Below are 15,402 nucleotides of genomic sequence, written 5' to 3'. Positions count from 1 at the left end.
CAGAAGTGGTTCCTCTACTTCGTTCCACCTGTTTTTGTGAATACCGCAGGTGGGTAATCATCAAGGCCTGCGCTTTTGGTGGTAGCGATTCTGTCTTGCGTAATTGGCTGGTTGTAAACAGGTTCACCGAGTAGACGTTCGGATGGCGTACCGGGCACAGTAACACTGACGTGTGGCTTTGTCAATAGAGCGAGGCTGAGAAAGGGTAACTGTGTGTTTGTATGCATCTCTGTGAAGGCAAAGTGCAATTCAGTAGGTTAATTTGAGAGCAATCCTCATCCATACCGGCCCGATCGATTCGCGTAAATCAGTCTCTCTTCCTGCGCCCCTCACCCCAATAGTCAAATAGTCAATAGTCATAAATCCTCGTATGGAGATGCATGCATGGAGAAAAGAGGAGGCAAAAACGCTCCTCTTCCATTGCCTGGAATGACCTGATAAGCGGATACCACATCCATCCTCACTTGCTCCTTTCAGTTGCCTCAATCCTGATTTCCATCGATCACTTTACTTTGGTTTTTGCTTTATCTTTTGTCAGTTTGTTGTTTTCTGTTGGTTTTTTACAAGAGTATATCTAATATATGGAACTTATTCTAAAGCGGGTGTTGCATGAATGTATGTTTACATGGGGAAATTATATATGACCCAAAAAAATTGCAGAGATTGCCGACTTTTGGTTGTCGAGGGCTTGGTGCAGTTTTTCCTCCCTCTTCATCCTTTCAGGACTGCCCTGTCTGAAACGTGGGCAGCCAACGTCCAGCCACCCCTCACTCTCGATTTCTCCCTGTCCCTCCCTCTGCATCTCTCTCTCTCTCTCTCTCTCTCTCTCTCTCCCCTCTCTCGCTCCCCATCCTCTGTCTCACAGTCTCCCCTATCACATGGATTAAGTTTTTGATATGTGCATTCTTTTAAATTTTTATCATGTGCACTTAAGATTAGCTAAGTAAAAAAAAAGAAGACGTCAGTGCGAGTGAAGCAGGATCCCATCGTTTACCCATTCAGATCTTTTCTTCATTTCATGTTTTTGTTTTTTTTTTTGGTTCATTGGTATTGGATGCTGTAATGTTGAAAGACTATAAAAATGAAAATGTAAACTCCTGTATCATTTATGAAATGTGTATAAAAGAGAAATGTAATTCAGTTATCAATAAATACTTATCCAGTTTTGGAACTGAGAGTCCTGCTCCGTTTTTATTATCGTTCCCTTTAAAAACAAAACTAAAGCCCTGTATATTATGTAGTGTGATTTAATTATGACACAATGTTCATAGTAGCTAGTATTATGTAATTGTTATGTAATAATAGTAATTATATGTATTATCATCATAATAATTCTAACTTACTGTGTTTCTCTACTACAGAACATCTCACATCAATCAAACTACCCTGAATTACTTTGTTTACATATTAAAGATTTAATTATGTAGAACTTTTTAAAAGTCTGTGAAATCTGTTTATTGCTCTTTACCAATGGCAGCAGTCATGCGGCTCAAGAGAGGCACAGGCCTCAAAATCTATAATTCATTGTGCTGAAAGAGTATTTGCAAAGAGAATATCACTGTTTCATCTCTCAGAGCTCCTCTGAAGGAGGTCTAGTGACTGCCATGGCATTGATTTTCTTGTGTTGTCTCCCAAATTCCATTTTTTGTCAAATGTTTTGGTGGGAAAGAACTTAATTTACCAGCATCACCATCTTCATTACTGACCTTAAGAATCATACAGTGTTTCTGCAGTCAGAGGTTTGGTCAGAGCTGAATGTGTTTTCAGATGAGATAAAATAATCCTACATGGGGAAATTCACATTTTCCCTAATCTTAAAGATGTTTTTATTTAAAGTCTTAGGTCCAAATGTGTTTCCAAGACAAATGTAAGTAGTGATAAATATAGTAGTGATATATATTTTTTTCCCAAAACAAAAATTTTAAGTTGCATTTTTTTTAAATACCTCCCTCAAAAATCTAGTCAATACCTCGTCAAAAATCTAAGTATGTTTAACACTTTTTTTGGTCAATTCCTTATGCATTCTTTTGCTTGACATCACAGCTGACAAATGACGCCTACTGGAATAAGAGCTTTTAAATGTTGTAGGTCATGAAGGGCTTACATAGGTGTCATGTAGCCATATGAACACTACCCTGCAGTAAAGTATTATTGTTATTGTATAGCTTTGGTTATCAGTCATATTGTTTAAACCCTATAGTTATTTGAAAATAGTACAAAGACAACATATCAAATGCTAAAACTGAGAAATTGTATTGTTTTTTGAAAAATATCTGCCCATTTTGAATTGGATGGCAGCAACACGATCCAAAAAAGTTGGGACGGAGGCCTGTTTACCACTGTTTTTCATCACCTCTTCTTTTAACAACACTTTGTAAAGTGTTTGGGAACTGATGAGACACTGCTGTAGTTCTGAAAGTCAAATGTTTTCCTGTTCTAACTAGATATAGGATTTCAGCTGCTCAACAGTTCGGGGTCTCTTTTGTCGTATTTCTTGTTTCATAAAGTGCCAAATATTATCAGTGGGTGACAGATCTGGACTGCAGGCAGGTCAATTTAGCACCCTAACTTTTTTCCTGTGGAGTAATGCTTTTGTAATATGTGCAGAATGTGTTTGACATTGTCTTGCTGAAATAATCAAGGCCTTCCCTGAAAAAGATGTCGTCTGACATATGTTGCCAAAACCTGTATATATTGTTCAGCGTTAATGGTGCCTTCACAGATGTGCCAGTCACCCATGCCATGTGCACTGATGCACCCCTACACCATCACAGATGCACGAATGAAAGAATTTCAAATGTTGATTCGTTGGACTACAGAACACTTTTCACTTTACCTCAGTCCATTTTAAATGAGCTCAGGCCCAGCGAAGGTGGCAGCGTTTCCGGGTCCTGTTTATATATGATTTCTTCTTTGCATAGTGTAGTTTTAACTTGCATTTAAGAATGCAGTGATGAACTGTTTTCACAGACAGTGATTTTCAGAAGTGTTCCTGAGCCCATGCAATGATTTCCTGTACAGAATTATGTCTGTTTTTAATGCAGTGCCACCTGAAGGCCCAAAGATCTTGGCTTGCCAATCCTGGCTTTCAGCCTTGCCCCTTACATAGAGAGATTTCTCCAGATTGTCTACATCTTTTAATGATATTATGTATTGTAGATGATGAATCCCCAAGTTCTTCGCTATTTTACTCTGAGAAACGTTCATCTTGAATTGTTGCATTTGCCCACACAGTCTTTCACAGAGTGCTGAACCCCTCCCCATCTTAACTTGTGAAAGATTCAGCCTCTCTGGCATGTTCTTTTCCTACCCTGTTACTGACCTGTTGCCAATTAACCTTCAGGTGCTCCATCCCAACTTTTTTGGATCGTGTTGCTGCCATCAAATTCAAAATGAGCATACATTTTTAAAAAGAACAATACAATTTCTCAGTTTCAACATTTGATATGTTGTCTTTGTACTATTTTCAAAAAATATGGGCTTTAATTGATTTTCACATCATTTTATTTTCGTTTACATTCTGCACAGCGTACCAACTTACTTGGATTTGGGGTTGTACATGTTGCAGCCGCATCAAGTCACATTTTGTGCTATCGTGTACATCTGGCCTCCAGTGTGAGAAAAGTGGTATAACCCACCACATGATTGATGAATCTGTTTGTTGTTGTTATTATTATTATTATATTTCTTGATTCAGGACTAAATAGCCAAACCTTGACCTTGTCAAATCTGCATCCCTAGCCCCCTCGTCCTTCCTGTCATCTGCTTCCCACCTGATAAAAAATTTAGAAGTTTACAATGAACATCAACAGGTTCTAGGTCTATGTGGGTATTTCCAGACATTTGCAAACGATCAAATAAATGCTCTTTAATTAAATTGGTGATTCCACTCTCCGCAGGGCTCAAACAGTCCTGTCTTCATTATCCGTCCTCATCGAGTGCTTTCTTTAACGCCCACTGTCTGGTGCAAAAGTTCAGATGGTCCTATTGGACGGTGAGCTGTAATCTCATAAGAAGCTTGCCGCGTTCCAGCTCGTGGGCCCCATTGATTAAAGAAGCAATTTGTTTAATTAAACGAGGCCAAATTTGTCTGTATTAAGTTCTTGCTGCCGGCTACATTCCTGAAACTGCAGCGTGGGCCCACTGTTAGTGATCACTGAAGGTTTCTTGAGGAACGGCACATCCTCTCAGCATCGGTCAAGCCAACTATGATGACCCTCAGCCACTTTTACCGCTGAACTCCTCTCTACTTTGCAAGACTGAGGAACAAAAAGAAGGAGTGCACTCTTCAAAAACAACAGAACAGTGGAACTGATTAGATCAGGAGACTTGAAAGCAGTTCCCAGAGATGAGTTAGCAAGAGAGGGAGTCCTGATTGGCTGTAGTAGCTTGTGAAGGGAATTCTGGGTTGCTGCCAGGAGATGTACATGGTGTATTTGGGGGTTCACTAGAGGACAGGAGAGCTGGTGCTGGGAGGGGCTGCAGCCTTAGTAGGATAAGCTTGAGTCCAGGAACAATGAGAGGATGGTCTTGTCACTGGCCGGAGGGGTGTGTGTCATAGACAGCAATGAGGGGACAGGACAAGAGGTCAAGGGGAGACAGATGTGCTGTCCGCTGTGCCACAGCGCACAAAAATACAGTAACACAAGCCATAATTCACTCTCGGCCCTCATGCACAGAGATAACGGGCTCCAGTATTAAAGACCCTGCCCTTTCCCAACAAACCTCACAAGAGCCTGTGGCTGATTGAAACCTTGTTTGGACCTAACATCATGGTGCTCTTTTTGCTGGCTGATCTGTTCTTGGCTCTGGCCGCCCTCCAGACTACGTCTGCTGCCCAGATCATAGGTAGGTGCACAGGATCTAATGTTGTGAATGTTATAAGTAAATGGTTTGGTCCAGAATATCTTCAGGACTGGAGCTCTTGAAGCTTATTAAAGCTAATTGATTGATGCAGCTACCACATTTATGACATGAAGGACATGACTGAGTGGGTTACCTGTATAAATACCTCATAAAATAGAATCTGGTACTGTTCTATGTAGACGTCAAAGACCACCCTTCGTTTGTTCAATTTACAGTCAAAACATTAAGGACAAGTTACTCATTTTTCAAGAGATGTTTCTGAGGAGATGCGATATAAGATACTCCACTTGTATAAAGAACAGGAGTTTCCAAAACTGGAGTTCAAAACATAAAGAGAAATTTGGACCACGTAACAACCATGCAAGACCCGGTCGACCACCAAAACTGACCCCATCAGGACAAACAGCACTTAAAGCTTTCATTTGTTGACGGAGGAACATTAAGCTCCACTCTTGCTTCAGAGCTGAAAATCCAGTCCATCCTTCCACTGTGAGAAGACACCTCAGCACTATGCGTCTGAAAGGATGTGTAGCTGTCAAGAAGAACCTCACTGAGAAAGGTAAAAGAACAGCGGTCATCATTCACCAAAATGTTCCCGTTTTTTCTTAAATGTGTTTTTGGGAAAGGTCCTAAGAAAAAGTCTACGTCAGATTCATGACGTGTTCTTAAACCGCAGAACCGTTCACACCTTTGTGCTCTTGAGTGTGTAGATTCTGTTCTTACCTGAGAACAAATCCCAAATAAGAAAACACTGGTGAGTCAGAATCTTCATAAAAAACTGTGGATATGGGTTTTAAGGAGACATTTGTTCCCAAGAACAGTGGGTGAGTGAGGCCCATTATCTGCAAATCAAACAAAGAAGTTGCTGGCGTTCTCAGAAAAATGGACTGACCACTCCAGAGTCCAGACCTCAACATCACTGAATGTGTTTGGGATTACTTGGATTGTGAAAAGGAGAAAATGCTAAATGAACGTTTAAGACTGAACTTTGGGCATGTGGAAAAATGTCCCTGCAGATTTCTTTAAAAAGCTGAGAAGAAAACCTCAGAAAAGAGTTTAAGCTGCAACAAAGGCAAAGGGTGACAAAATCATATTTAGTTGTGTGATTAAAATCGTGTCGTGTACTTAATGGCTGTTTTGACTGAAAATTAAATACATGGTGATACAAGGGTGGTGACTTTTGCACCGTACCGTAGGTCAGTATTCTGGTAACATGTTACTTTATGATATAGCCATGGCTTTACTATTACCTGAGTATGTCATAGTTTATGTTTAAGATCATTTCTGTACATATAATACATTCTGAATGTCTTCATTCTCCAACACAGAACATCTCAAAGTGATCAAAGCAGACCGAAGTGCACAGTGACTTCAAAGGTTACCACACTGCAAAAAAATGGTGTCTTGTCAAGTAATATTATCTTAAATCTGGTCAATAAATCTAATATTTCTCCTGTTGGGATTGTTGTAAACTTAATTTAAGATTATTTACGAACATTTTCTACTTGTTTCAAGTGATTTTTATTAAGTTATTTCACTGTGTTGGCAGAGAAATGTGCTTGAAACCAGCAAAATTATCTGCCAGTATAGTGAGATAATTTTACTTAATAAAACTGCCTAAAACAAATTAATAATGTCTAGAAATAAGCTAGATAATCTTATAATAAGTGCACAACCATCTCAAAATAAGAAATATTAGATAGATCGACTGGATTAAGATCATTTCAATTGACAAGATACTATTTTTGCAGTGCAGTCAACTTCATCAGCTCTGTGTGTTGTTTTATAATTTCCTCAACTGGTCAGATTCACTCTGACCAGGTCGGTTTGAGTGCACTTTGGCTGGTCTTAGTTAGTTCAAGGTGGAAAGAGAGGTTTTGACTGCTTGGATGAGCCGATGCAGCAGATGGGGAGGAAGGAAAGATGAAATGATTTATTCTGGCAGTGTTCGGGAATCTTGTGTTTACAGCATGTCGCCTTGACCTGCATCCCCGGTGATCCTTGGCCTCCAAAGCTTCCTGTATTAGCTGAACTTCCTAAAGAGATAGACGTATTTGCAGCCTGAGAAGGACGATGTTTCCGAGCGTAAGAGGGAAGGGCAGGGCTGTGTTTGAAATGTTCCACTGAGAAAACCCTTAGAGATGGTTACTCTGTGGAAATTGCCTATTTGCACTGAAATCAGTTTTGATCTCTGTATTATGAGGCTGCAGTTAAAGAGTGTTTATGGATGAGAAGGATCAGACCTTTTAGGCCTAATTTCCCACTGACATGCTGTGTTTACTGCTCAGTCCAGACCACTGCAGTGTTCATTCTTCATGGCCATTCCTGCAGCATGTAGCAGCTTCCCTTTGGCTTCCTAATTAGTTTAGAGAGAGAGAGAGAGAGAGAGAGAGAAAGAGAGATAGAGAGATATTGACCGGCCAGTGCTGTTTGTTTACTCTGTGAACTGAGCCTGTCTCTAAAATCTGCTCAACTGACTGCAGTGCAAAGGATTCTACATTGACGAATCTGACTTAACAAGACTGAGCTTGTTTCTTGCTCACTCACTGGCCACTAATCTTCCTCTGGACAGTTAATTCGTCCATCTCCACTTGATGGCACAGTCCAAATGAGGAGTCTATCAGGATCTCTTCAGTGCCTCAGGGATATTTTGGATTTAAGGCTCACTTTAGAGCAGGGCTCGGCGATATAATGATATTAGTCACTATCATGATAAATGACCTCACGCTATGACGCAATATGCTTTACTGAGCATATCAAGGATATCGTCCATACTTAAGGAATGAATAACTGCATGTGTCATTGAGGAGAGCATGTGCAGTCCTGTTGGATTAGATTTGGTGCAGTGCAGTATGTAAAATGTTAAACAGCAGTCACTGCATTATTTAATGGTGTTTTTCAATGTGGCACCACCAGTTCTTTATTGTCTATTCCAACTTATCAAACCTCAGATAAGTGAAATATCGAGATGCATATTGTGTGACAAGAAAGCACCTCGAAGTACTGTGATATATATTTGCCATATCACCCACCACTAGTGTACAGTACATTTATTTGCATGAAAACATTAATCTAAAATGCTAATGCTGCTAATAAATATTAGTATGGTGTTTAGCATTCAAACTTGAAGAACCCCCCCCTGTACCCAGACCTTTGAACAGACGTAGATAATGCTGAGACTTACATCATGCTTACTTCTTTCTGCTTTCTTTCATTCAATGGGAGCCTATTAAAATTATGAGAAGTTAAAAAATAATAATAATAGTAATAAAAAGACTTTGAATCTCAAAATATTGACTTACTTTCTCAAAGTGACTTATTTTTGAAATATGTCAAAATTTTGAGAAGATAAATCATTATTGAGTCCTAGTTTCCAGAAAATAAGGTATTAAGGTCCTAATTTCAAGAAGGTAAGTAATAATTCTTGAGATAATAAACCCTAATGATGATCAGATAGGTCACATTATTTCAAGACACAAAGTTAAAATTTGGAGAAAATAATATATTTCAAGATACTAAATCTAATTTTGAGAAAATACATCCAGAATTTCAGAAAATAAGTAATCATTTCAAGATGCTACGTCTTAATCTTACAAAAATAAGAAAATGTTGAGAAAATAAGTCGTTATTTTAAGGTACTAGTCAAGCTATTAACATACTGCTTCCCTGTGCATTTCACTACTACAACACTCCCATCTCAGCTCAGGAGAGGCCTGTTAATTAGGTTGTTAGCTGAATCTTCTGTAATAATGGAGGAAAAACACTGAAATGTAGGGGACGGGGTGCCCCAGGACCAGGGTTGAGAACCACTGTATGATATTACGTTGTCTCTCCCTCCTCCTGCCAAGTTCCGGACCCCTGCCTGGCCTACATCAGTCTGAACGAGCCCTGGCGGAACACTGACTACCACGTCAACAACTCAGCAGGCGTGCCCCTGTGTGACCGCCATGTGGCCGGAGAGTGGTACCGCTTCACCGGTATGTCTGGGGACGCCATGCCCACTTTCTGCATCGAGGAGAACCACTGTGGCACCCATGCGCCCATCTGGCTGAACGGTAGCCACCCGCAGCCCGCCGAGGGCATCGTCACCGTGCCCACGTGTGCCAGCTTCAATGAAGACTGCTGCCACTGGCAAGGAACTGTGGAAGTGAAGGCCTGTTCCAAGGGTTACTACGTGTACCGCCTGCCACGGCCCTCCGTGTGCTTCCACGTTTACTGTGGCCGTAAGTCTGTCTGTCTGCCGTGCTGTCTGTCCCTGGGTTTGCATTCCTGTCTGTGTGTTTACCTCTGATGTAAATGTTATTGTATATTTGTGTATATATAGATTTCTATGACATCTGTGATGAGGTGGACTGCAGTGGTCCTGACTGTCCAGCAGAACCAGAATGTCGTTGCCCTGCTGGGACAGTGCTGGGCCCAGACGCTCAGACCTGCCTGGGTAAGTTTGGGTGTGGAGAAATGTTAGGATGTAGAAGGTGACGTCACAGTAAGAAAGCCATGGTTATAGGTTCTAGACCAGGGGTCGGCAACCCAAATGTCAAGAAGAGCCATTTTGTCCTTTCAGCAAAAATCAAACCTCCTTGGGAGCCACAACATTTTATGTTTATTTTACCATCTTGGTTGTAAATATGCCTCAGTATGTGCTGATGTGTTAGTCTAGGCTAACAAATTTGGTATAAATGAAAACACAGACTTACTTTGCTCTGCTTTAAGCTTTAGCTCAGCTACAGCCGCTTTTCTCGCATCTCCAGCAGGAAGCTTTTCCAAAAGTGGAATAGTTTCCTGTAAAACGTCTCTCAACGTTCAATTTTTTACAAGGCTGAAGTCGCTTCTCATTCGCCAGCTTCTTGTTCGAATTTTCCCGTTCCACCTTAAATAGTGCAGCAGGCGAACAAGAAGCTGACCACATCTTCGCTACTTTTTAGTGTTTGACAGGTTCCTGTTGCAGATTAAACGTATCAGGAAACCAGCCGAGAGCTTATAAATGCAAATAAGTCCATTCATCTCCAAATTATCGGTTTGTCTTAAAGGGGAACTCCACCGATTTTGTTAAATTAATTCATTCAGTGCATTCAATGGTTTAGATGTGAACAAAATCATTCTGAGTGCTTCGGTGTGAAATGTGCTTTTCCAGAGAAATGTACAGAGTCAAAATTGTTCACCATTATAGTACTGGGAACCAGACGTCCAACACATTTAGTGGCTCTAAAAACTACATCCCGTTAAGTTATTACACAAACATGGTTATGAATGCACTGCTTGATACCTGAGACATTGTTTTGTGATAGTTTTGTTGTAAAGTTTTTGCCTAAAACCTATTTTTAGTATAAAGTTTTACTCCAGGTTTAGTTTCGTGTTTCCTCTCAAAACCACATTCTCAGCTGAGATCAATGCGTGCGAGCTGTAGCCTGTTGCTACAGCTGTTCAGCACGGCTAACGCCAGCGGCAGCTTTTGTTTGCAGTTTATTTTTACGGTTTTCTTACCTATTTTGGAAGGTTACAGAGTATGCAGAGGACTTTGAGGAGGTCTGTCTCCAAAATGTCGTATATCCATATCAATTTGAACCAGAAAACACAAAGGAGTTGCAGCAGTTTAAAGGAGAGAGAGAGAGAGAGAGAGAGAGAGAGAGAGAGAGAGAGAGAGGAATAGGATAGGTAGGATAGCGAGGTAGATCGTTTTTGTGTGTTCTAAGCTAACGGCTAACAGTGATATGCATGGTGGCTAATTTCTTTCACTCGTGAACGTTTCTTACCTAGATTCCAGTTTCCACTGGAGTGAAACTGCCGGTGTGTAAATCTGCAGCTCTGCAGTCAGACCGTTCCCCAAAAGGCGGTCAGGGTGAAAATCGATGGAGTTCCCCTTTAAATCTCTCTCTTTGACTTTTCTTTAGCTACTAGCTAGGTGAGACTGTTTTCTGTGTTGTTATGGTGACCAGCAGTCTGCACGTCAGTCTTCAGGGTTAAAGTTCTACATTAACTGTGTTGAACGATCAGCAGAGCTTTATTTTACTGTAAAGGAGGATTATTTTATTTTTACCTACAAATCTAATTCCGCTGTGGAGCCACAACAGGGCAGTAAAAGAGCTGCATGTAGCTGACCGCTGATCTAGGGAGAGTTTACTAAAACAAGATACACATAGACCAGAACCTTCAGCCTTTATGGCTGACTCAGCCACAAAACCAGCTTTACTAGTTGGGCCAGCCAACATTGTATTAGCCTTTAATGGGCTTCCCTGCTGACTGCAGAAAACAACAGATCAAAGAACGCTGGTCTAGTGCTGGTTTAGCTGGTCACCCAGCATGGTCATGCTGGTTGACCAGCATACCAACTTCCAAAACACCACATATGCTGGTTTTGCTGGTGATCAGCATCTCAACTTCCGTTGCTGCTGTCCAGAATACCAGCATCCAAAACACAATGTATGCTGGTTAGAATGGTGACAAGCCATGCTGGTCTAGTTTAGTGGCTGCAGCCCAGGGTCCAACATTCAGACAGTTTCACTGCCTCTAATGTCGCCCTTATGACCTGCATACAATTTCCATTTACTCATTTGGGCCGATGCTCTTGTCTAGAGCCACTTATAGTTTTAATCATGTTTCAGAGGTAGGAGAATGTAGGGTTAGGAATCTCGCCCAGGGACAAGAACAGCGGGCTAATGTAGTACGTTTACTGCATGTCACACTGCAGTGTTACATGTCAGATATAAAGCCACGTAACCAAATAAAGCCCCTGGTGTTATGCTTTGCCTGGGAGACTACCAGGTCACCAGCTCAGCAGACATGCCCTTGTATGACTGGCATCTGAATTATTAGATAATTAGGCCAACTATGGAGCTTTTAGCCTAAACTGATCAGCTACTGTGACTGTGCTAAAGCATGCTGTAGTTATGAGTGGTCCAAACAAAAATGCATTATAGGTGTTTTTTTTGTTTTTTTTTTATCATAATCTGTTAACGGCCCTCGTAAACTCATGTTTTTTATTGTAGCAATGTCATATGTTAGCCTATAGTCTGTGTACTGCTTTCCAGTACAAGCCTAGCATCTTGTATGTAGTGGGCAGTTAAGTCCATGGCCAAACTACAGCTGTTCTAAGGTCAGCTGAGAACCAGGCACTGCTGAGTGCATTGTTATTTCCACTTTCTCATAAAACCCAGGACATAACTTGTTTTCCCTCCTGCCCTCAGGAAAAAGATTCAGATGAATCAGAGCAAAAATAACTATATTAGAATTATATAGATAAAAAAAGCCTTCTTCCCACAGACAGTCAGATGTCCCTCCTCCCCTCCCCCGCCTCACTGAGACTAAGACTGAGATATTTTTCATCTTGCACTATATATCATTTCATTTTGCACTAGTATGTCTATACATACTGTATAGTATATACTGTCTTATTGTGTTTATCTTTGTCTTTGGCCTTATTTATCTTTGTTTTCTTTTTTATTTATGTCCTAGCTGTCAATTCCAGAGCTGCTAAATGTTTTTTCATTGTTTTTAAACAATGACGATAAAGATCTATATAGATATCCATCCGTCCATCCATTCATCTGTCTATACCCTTCCAGAACTACCCAGGTCTGGACCTCAGTGGCCTCATGCCAGTTAGGGCCACAGTTGTATTAAATATAGTAGGTATGTTGCTAAAAATCAGCTTTTCTCTTTGTTGCTGTGTTGCTGTGTTGCTATGTTGACAGAGGCGTGGTAGGTTAGAGTAAGAGTCAGCCAAGGGCCTCAGAATGCCTTAATAGACCCTGGCGCTGGCACTAATACAGCTCTAATTGTATACTCCAGATGGCGTAACAATGGGAGGCTTCTGAAAGTCAATTTTCCATTTTTATCTCCGAACAGACAGAAGAGAAAAACATTTGTCCACTGACTGACATTAGCACATATTAACACTGACAAAAGGGCACAGGAGAGGGCTGAGTCAAGTTTGTGAGAAAGATTGGAGGAATATTACACAGTGACTCTCATCTAATTGGGAATGTGAATCATTCTTTGAAAACCCTGTCATTACGTAATACTGCCCATCTTATCAAACTGAGTGTTCTCTGCTCTCTCTCTCTCTCTCTCTCTGTCTCTGTCTCTCTCTCTCTCTCTCTCTCTCTCTCTCTCTCTCTCGTCTCTGTCTCTCTCTCTCTCTCTCTCTCTCTCTCTCTCTCTCTCCCCTTCTGTATCTGTCTTTCACTCCTTTAAGCACTCTTTTCGTTTCTCTTAAATCTGATCCTTTTGCAGTCTTGAGCTGTTTTCTTCCACTTATTGTCAGTGTCACATCATTGCCATATCATGGTTTAGCAGTGGGTTGGGATGGTTAGTTTAAATGAGGTGTGGTTTTTCTCTTCTTTATCACTCTGATCTCTATCTATCCGTTTCATATTAGTGTGATTAGATTGTGGGATTTACACTCTTTCCTCTCTCATGCTGCATTGCTTATATTCGCTGTCAGCCGACACATGCATGCACAAATTATACACAAGGACAGGCACGGATAATCTATATAGAGGAAATGTATGATTTATATGCATTGCGTGTAATTAACCCCTTAAAATCCCTGGCTTATTACATACTAAGACTTATTATTCAGTAACTACAGGGACTTCAGCATAAACTGGCTGAGTTATTCTTAGGTTATAGAAGCGTGTAATAAAACTTTGGACCTGCTGGTGGGCCCTGACCACTTAGGGGTTAAAATGCAATTAATGTATTCTTAGTAAGTCAGTAAATATAATGTGATTACAAACATTTTAACTGTACCAACTTTGTAATGACATTACAAAAGTAATCCTATTACTGTAACACATCTTTTTTTTTTAACTAGGCCTCCTGAAGGGGAAGTCCACTGATTTTTCATAATTTCATAATTAAGTGGTTAAAATGTCATCAGTCACTCAGAGTGGTTTGATGTGAAATACTGTGTTCTAGAGCAGAGGTGGGAACTGAGGTAAGTAGGTAAGCCTTTGTAGTAGTAGTCCCCAAAAGAAAACTTTTTCTGTTCAAATTTATCACTATTTCACCATTATCAACGTTACATATAATGTCTATAGATAGATAGATAGAACTTTATTGATCCCGAAGGGAAATTGCAGTGTTTCAGTAGCAAGACATATAGGTGCACATACACTTACATATACTAAGCAGAAAATAAAAATAGCAATAAAAATAGACATAACTTCAAAGTATAAGAGAGTAGAAATAAAAGTATATATATTTGCATATTTACATAGCATACGAGACAGATTTATTGTATTTACATGATAGCAGGCACTGAGTGGTATGAGGCAGTCTAAAAGCACAGTGAGTGTAGACATAACTAGGAGGTGCAGCAATATTACAGTGTCTATATTTGTGTTGTAGTCATGGTGACCCCTGGTTCCTATCACCACCACTGTAAAGAAATCTGAGTCTCCACAATTAACCATTTTACACCAAACCACTCTGAATGACTTTGTTCACCAATGATATAATGATGTAAAAAAGTGAAAAATCACTTGAAGTCTCCTTTAAAGTGAACCTTACTTTGCACCCTCTTGATGCCGTGTTCCCCCAAACACGTGTTTAGTATGTAGTCCACTCACAGTGCTCGTCTTCTTCATTGTTTCATCTTTCTGCATCGGTGTTCTGTGTGAAAGATGTAAACGAGTGTGAGAAAGGCAACGGCGGCTGTGCTGAAGTGTGTGTCAACACCAAGGGTTCCTGGAGGTGTGAGTGCAGCCCAGGACGAGTATTGGACCCGGATGGCCAGACCTGCAATGGTGAGACTCGGCACGTGTTGGCTTAAAGTGATAGTTTGTCAAAAAAATCGACTCAGTGTTGACCTTTCCCCAAAACGCAATCAATCAGCAAAGACGTAATTTGTTTCAGTAGTTTTATATTGGCTGTATTGTCACTAACATGAAAGCCCAGGCAGAATTTAGATGAAGATGCTGTATATAACAAAGCAAAGCTGTGCTTCTTCCAGCAAAATGTCATACAGTGTCAGAAACCACATAAAGTCTAATTTTTCTCGTTACTCATTATTGTATTTTCATCAATTAATTCTTTATCCACTATTTCATAACTCCTACTGCTTTTGTTGTGCTATTGTTTTTGCTGTCTGGTGTCGACCAGAGGAAGGTGGGTTCTGCTTTAGACTCTTGGTTCGTCTTAAATGGTCTTCCTCTTGCTCTTAGGGGGGTTTTTCTTGCCACTGTCTCCTATTTCGTGCTCATTTTGGGCTTGGACCCGGATTTCTGTGAAGCTGTTTTGTGACAACACCTGTTGCCAAAAGAGCGATACAAAAACATTTTGAGTTGAATTGGATTGTCAGCCGTATTAGCTCTTAGCTCTGGTGCAAAGCAAAGACTACATTCTAATTTTTTGCTCAGATCTGATCTTTCTGTGTTCTGAAGTGACTCACATGCGCACATCCTAATCAACAGTGCCTCATAAAGGAGCCACCTGCATCATGAACAACAAACTAACTAACCAGGGGCCGGATTCACGAAAACTCACTTGTGAAGGTTCTTACTAAGAAGTTCACGAGAATGTTCTTAAACGTAG

At 40.5% G+C, this 15,402-nt stretch overlaps 1 protein-coding gene across 1 annotated transcript in view; it reads left to right on the top strand.

The window, feature by feature from the left end:
* The first annotated feature begins 4,666 nt into the window (after window positions 1–4,666).
* The window catches only part of oit3 (oncoprotein induced transcript 3), a 23,012-nt gene continuing 12,276 nt past the window's right edge, over window positions 4,667–15,402 (top strand). The window contains exons 1-4 of the mRNA XM_036573725.1: window positions 4,667–4,848; window positions 8,715–9,089; window positions 9,191–9,304; window positions 14,493–14,615. Of these exons, the coding sequence (XP_036429618.1) occupies window positions 4,773–4,848; window positions 8,715–9,089; window positions 9,191–9,304; window positions 14,493–14,615 (688 nt within the window). The 5' untranslated portion in view covers window positions 4,667–4,772. The remainder of the gene's footprint in view (window positions 4,849–8,714; window positions 9,090–9,190; window positions 9,305–14,492; window positions 14,616–15,402) is intronic.

Source organism: Colossoma macropomum, unplaced genomic scaffold (genome assembly GCF_904425465.1).
Source record: "Colossoma macropomum unplaced genomic scaffold, Colossoma_macropomum, whole genome shotgun sequence".
NCBI lineage: Eukaryota > Metazoa > Chordata > Actinopteri > Characiformes > Serrasalmidae > Colossoma > Colossoma macropomum.
This window is presented reverse-complemented; position numbering and strand designations above follow the sequence as displayed.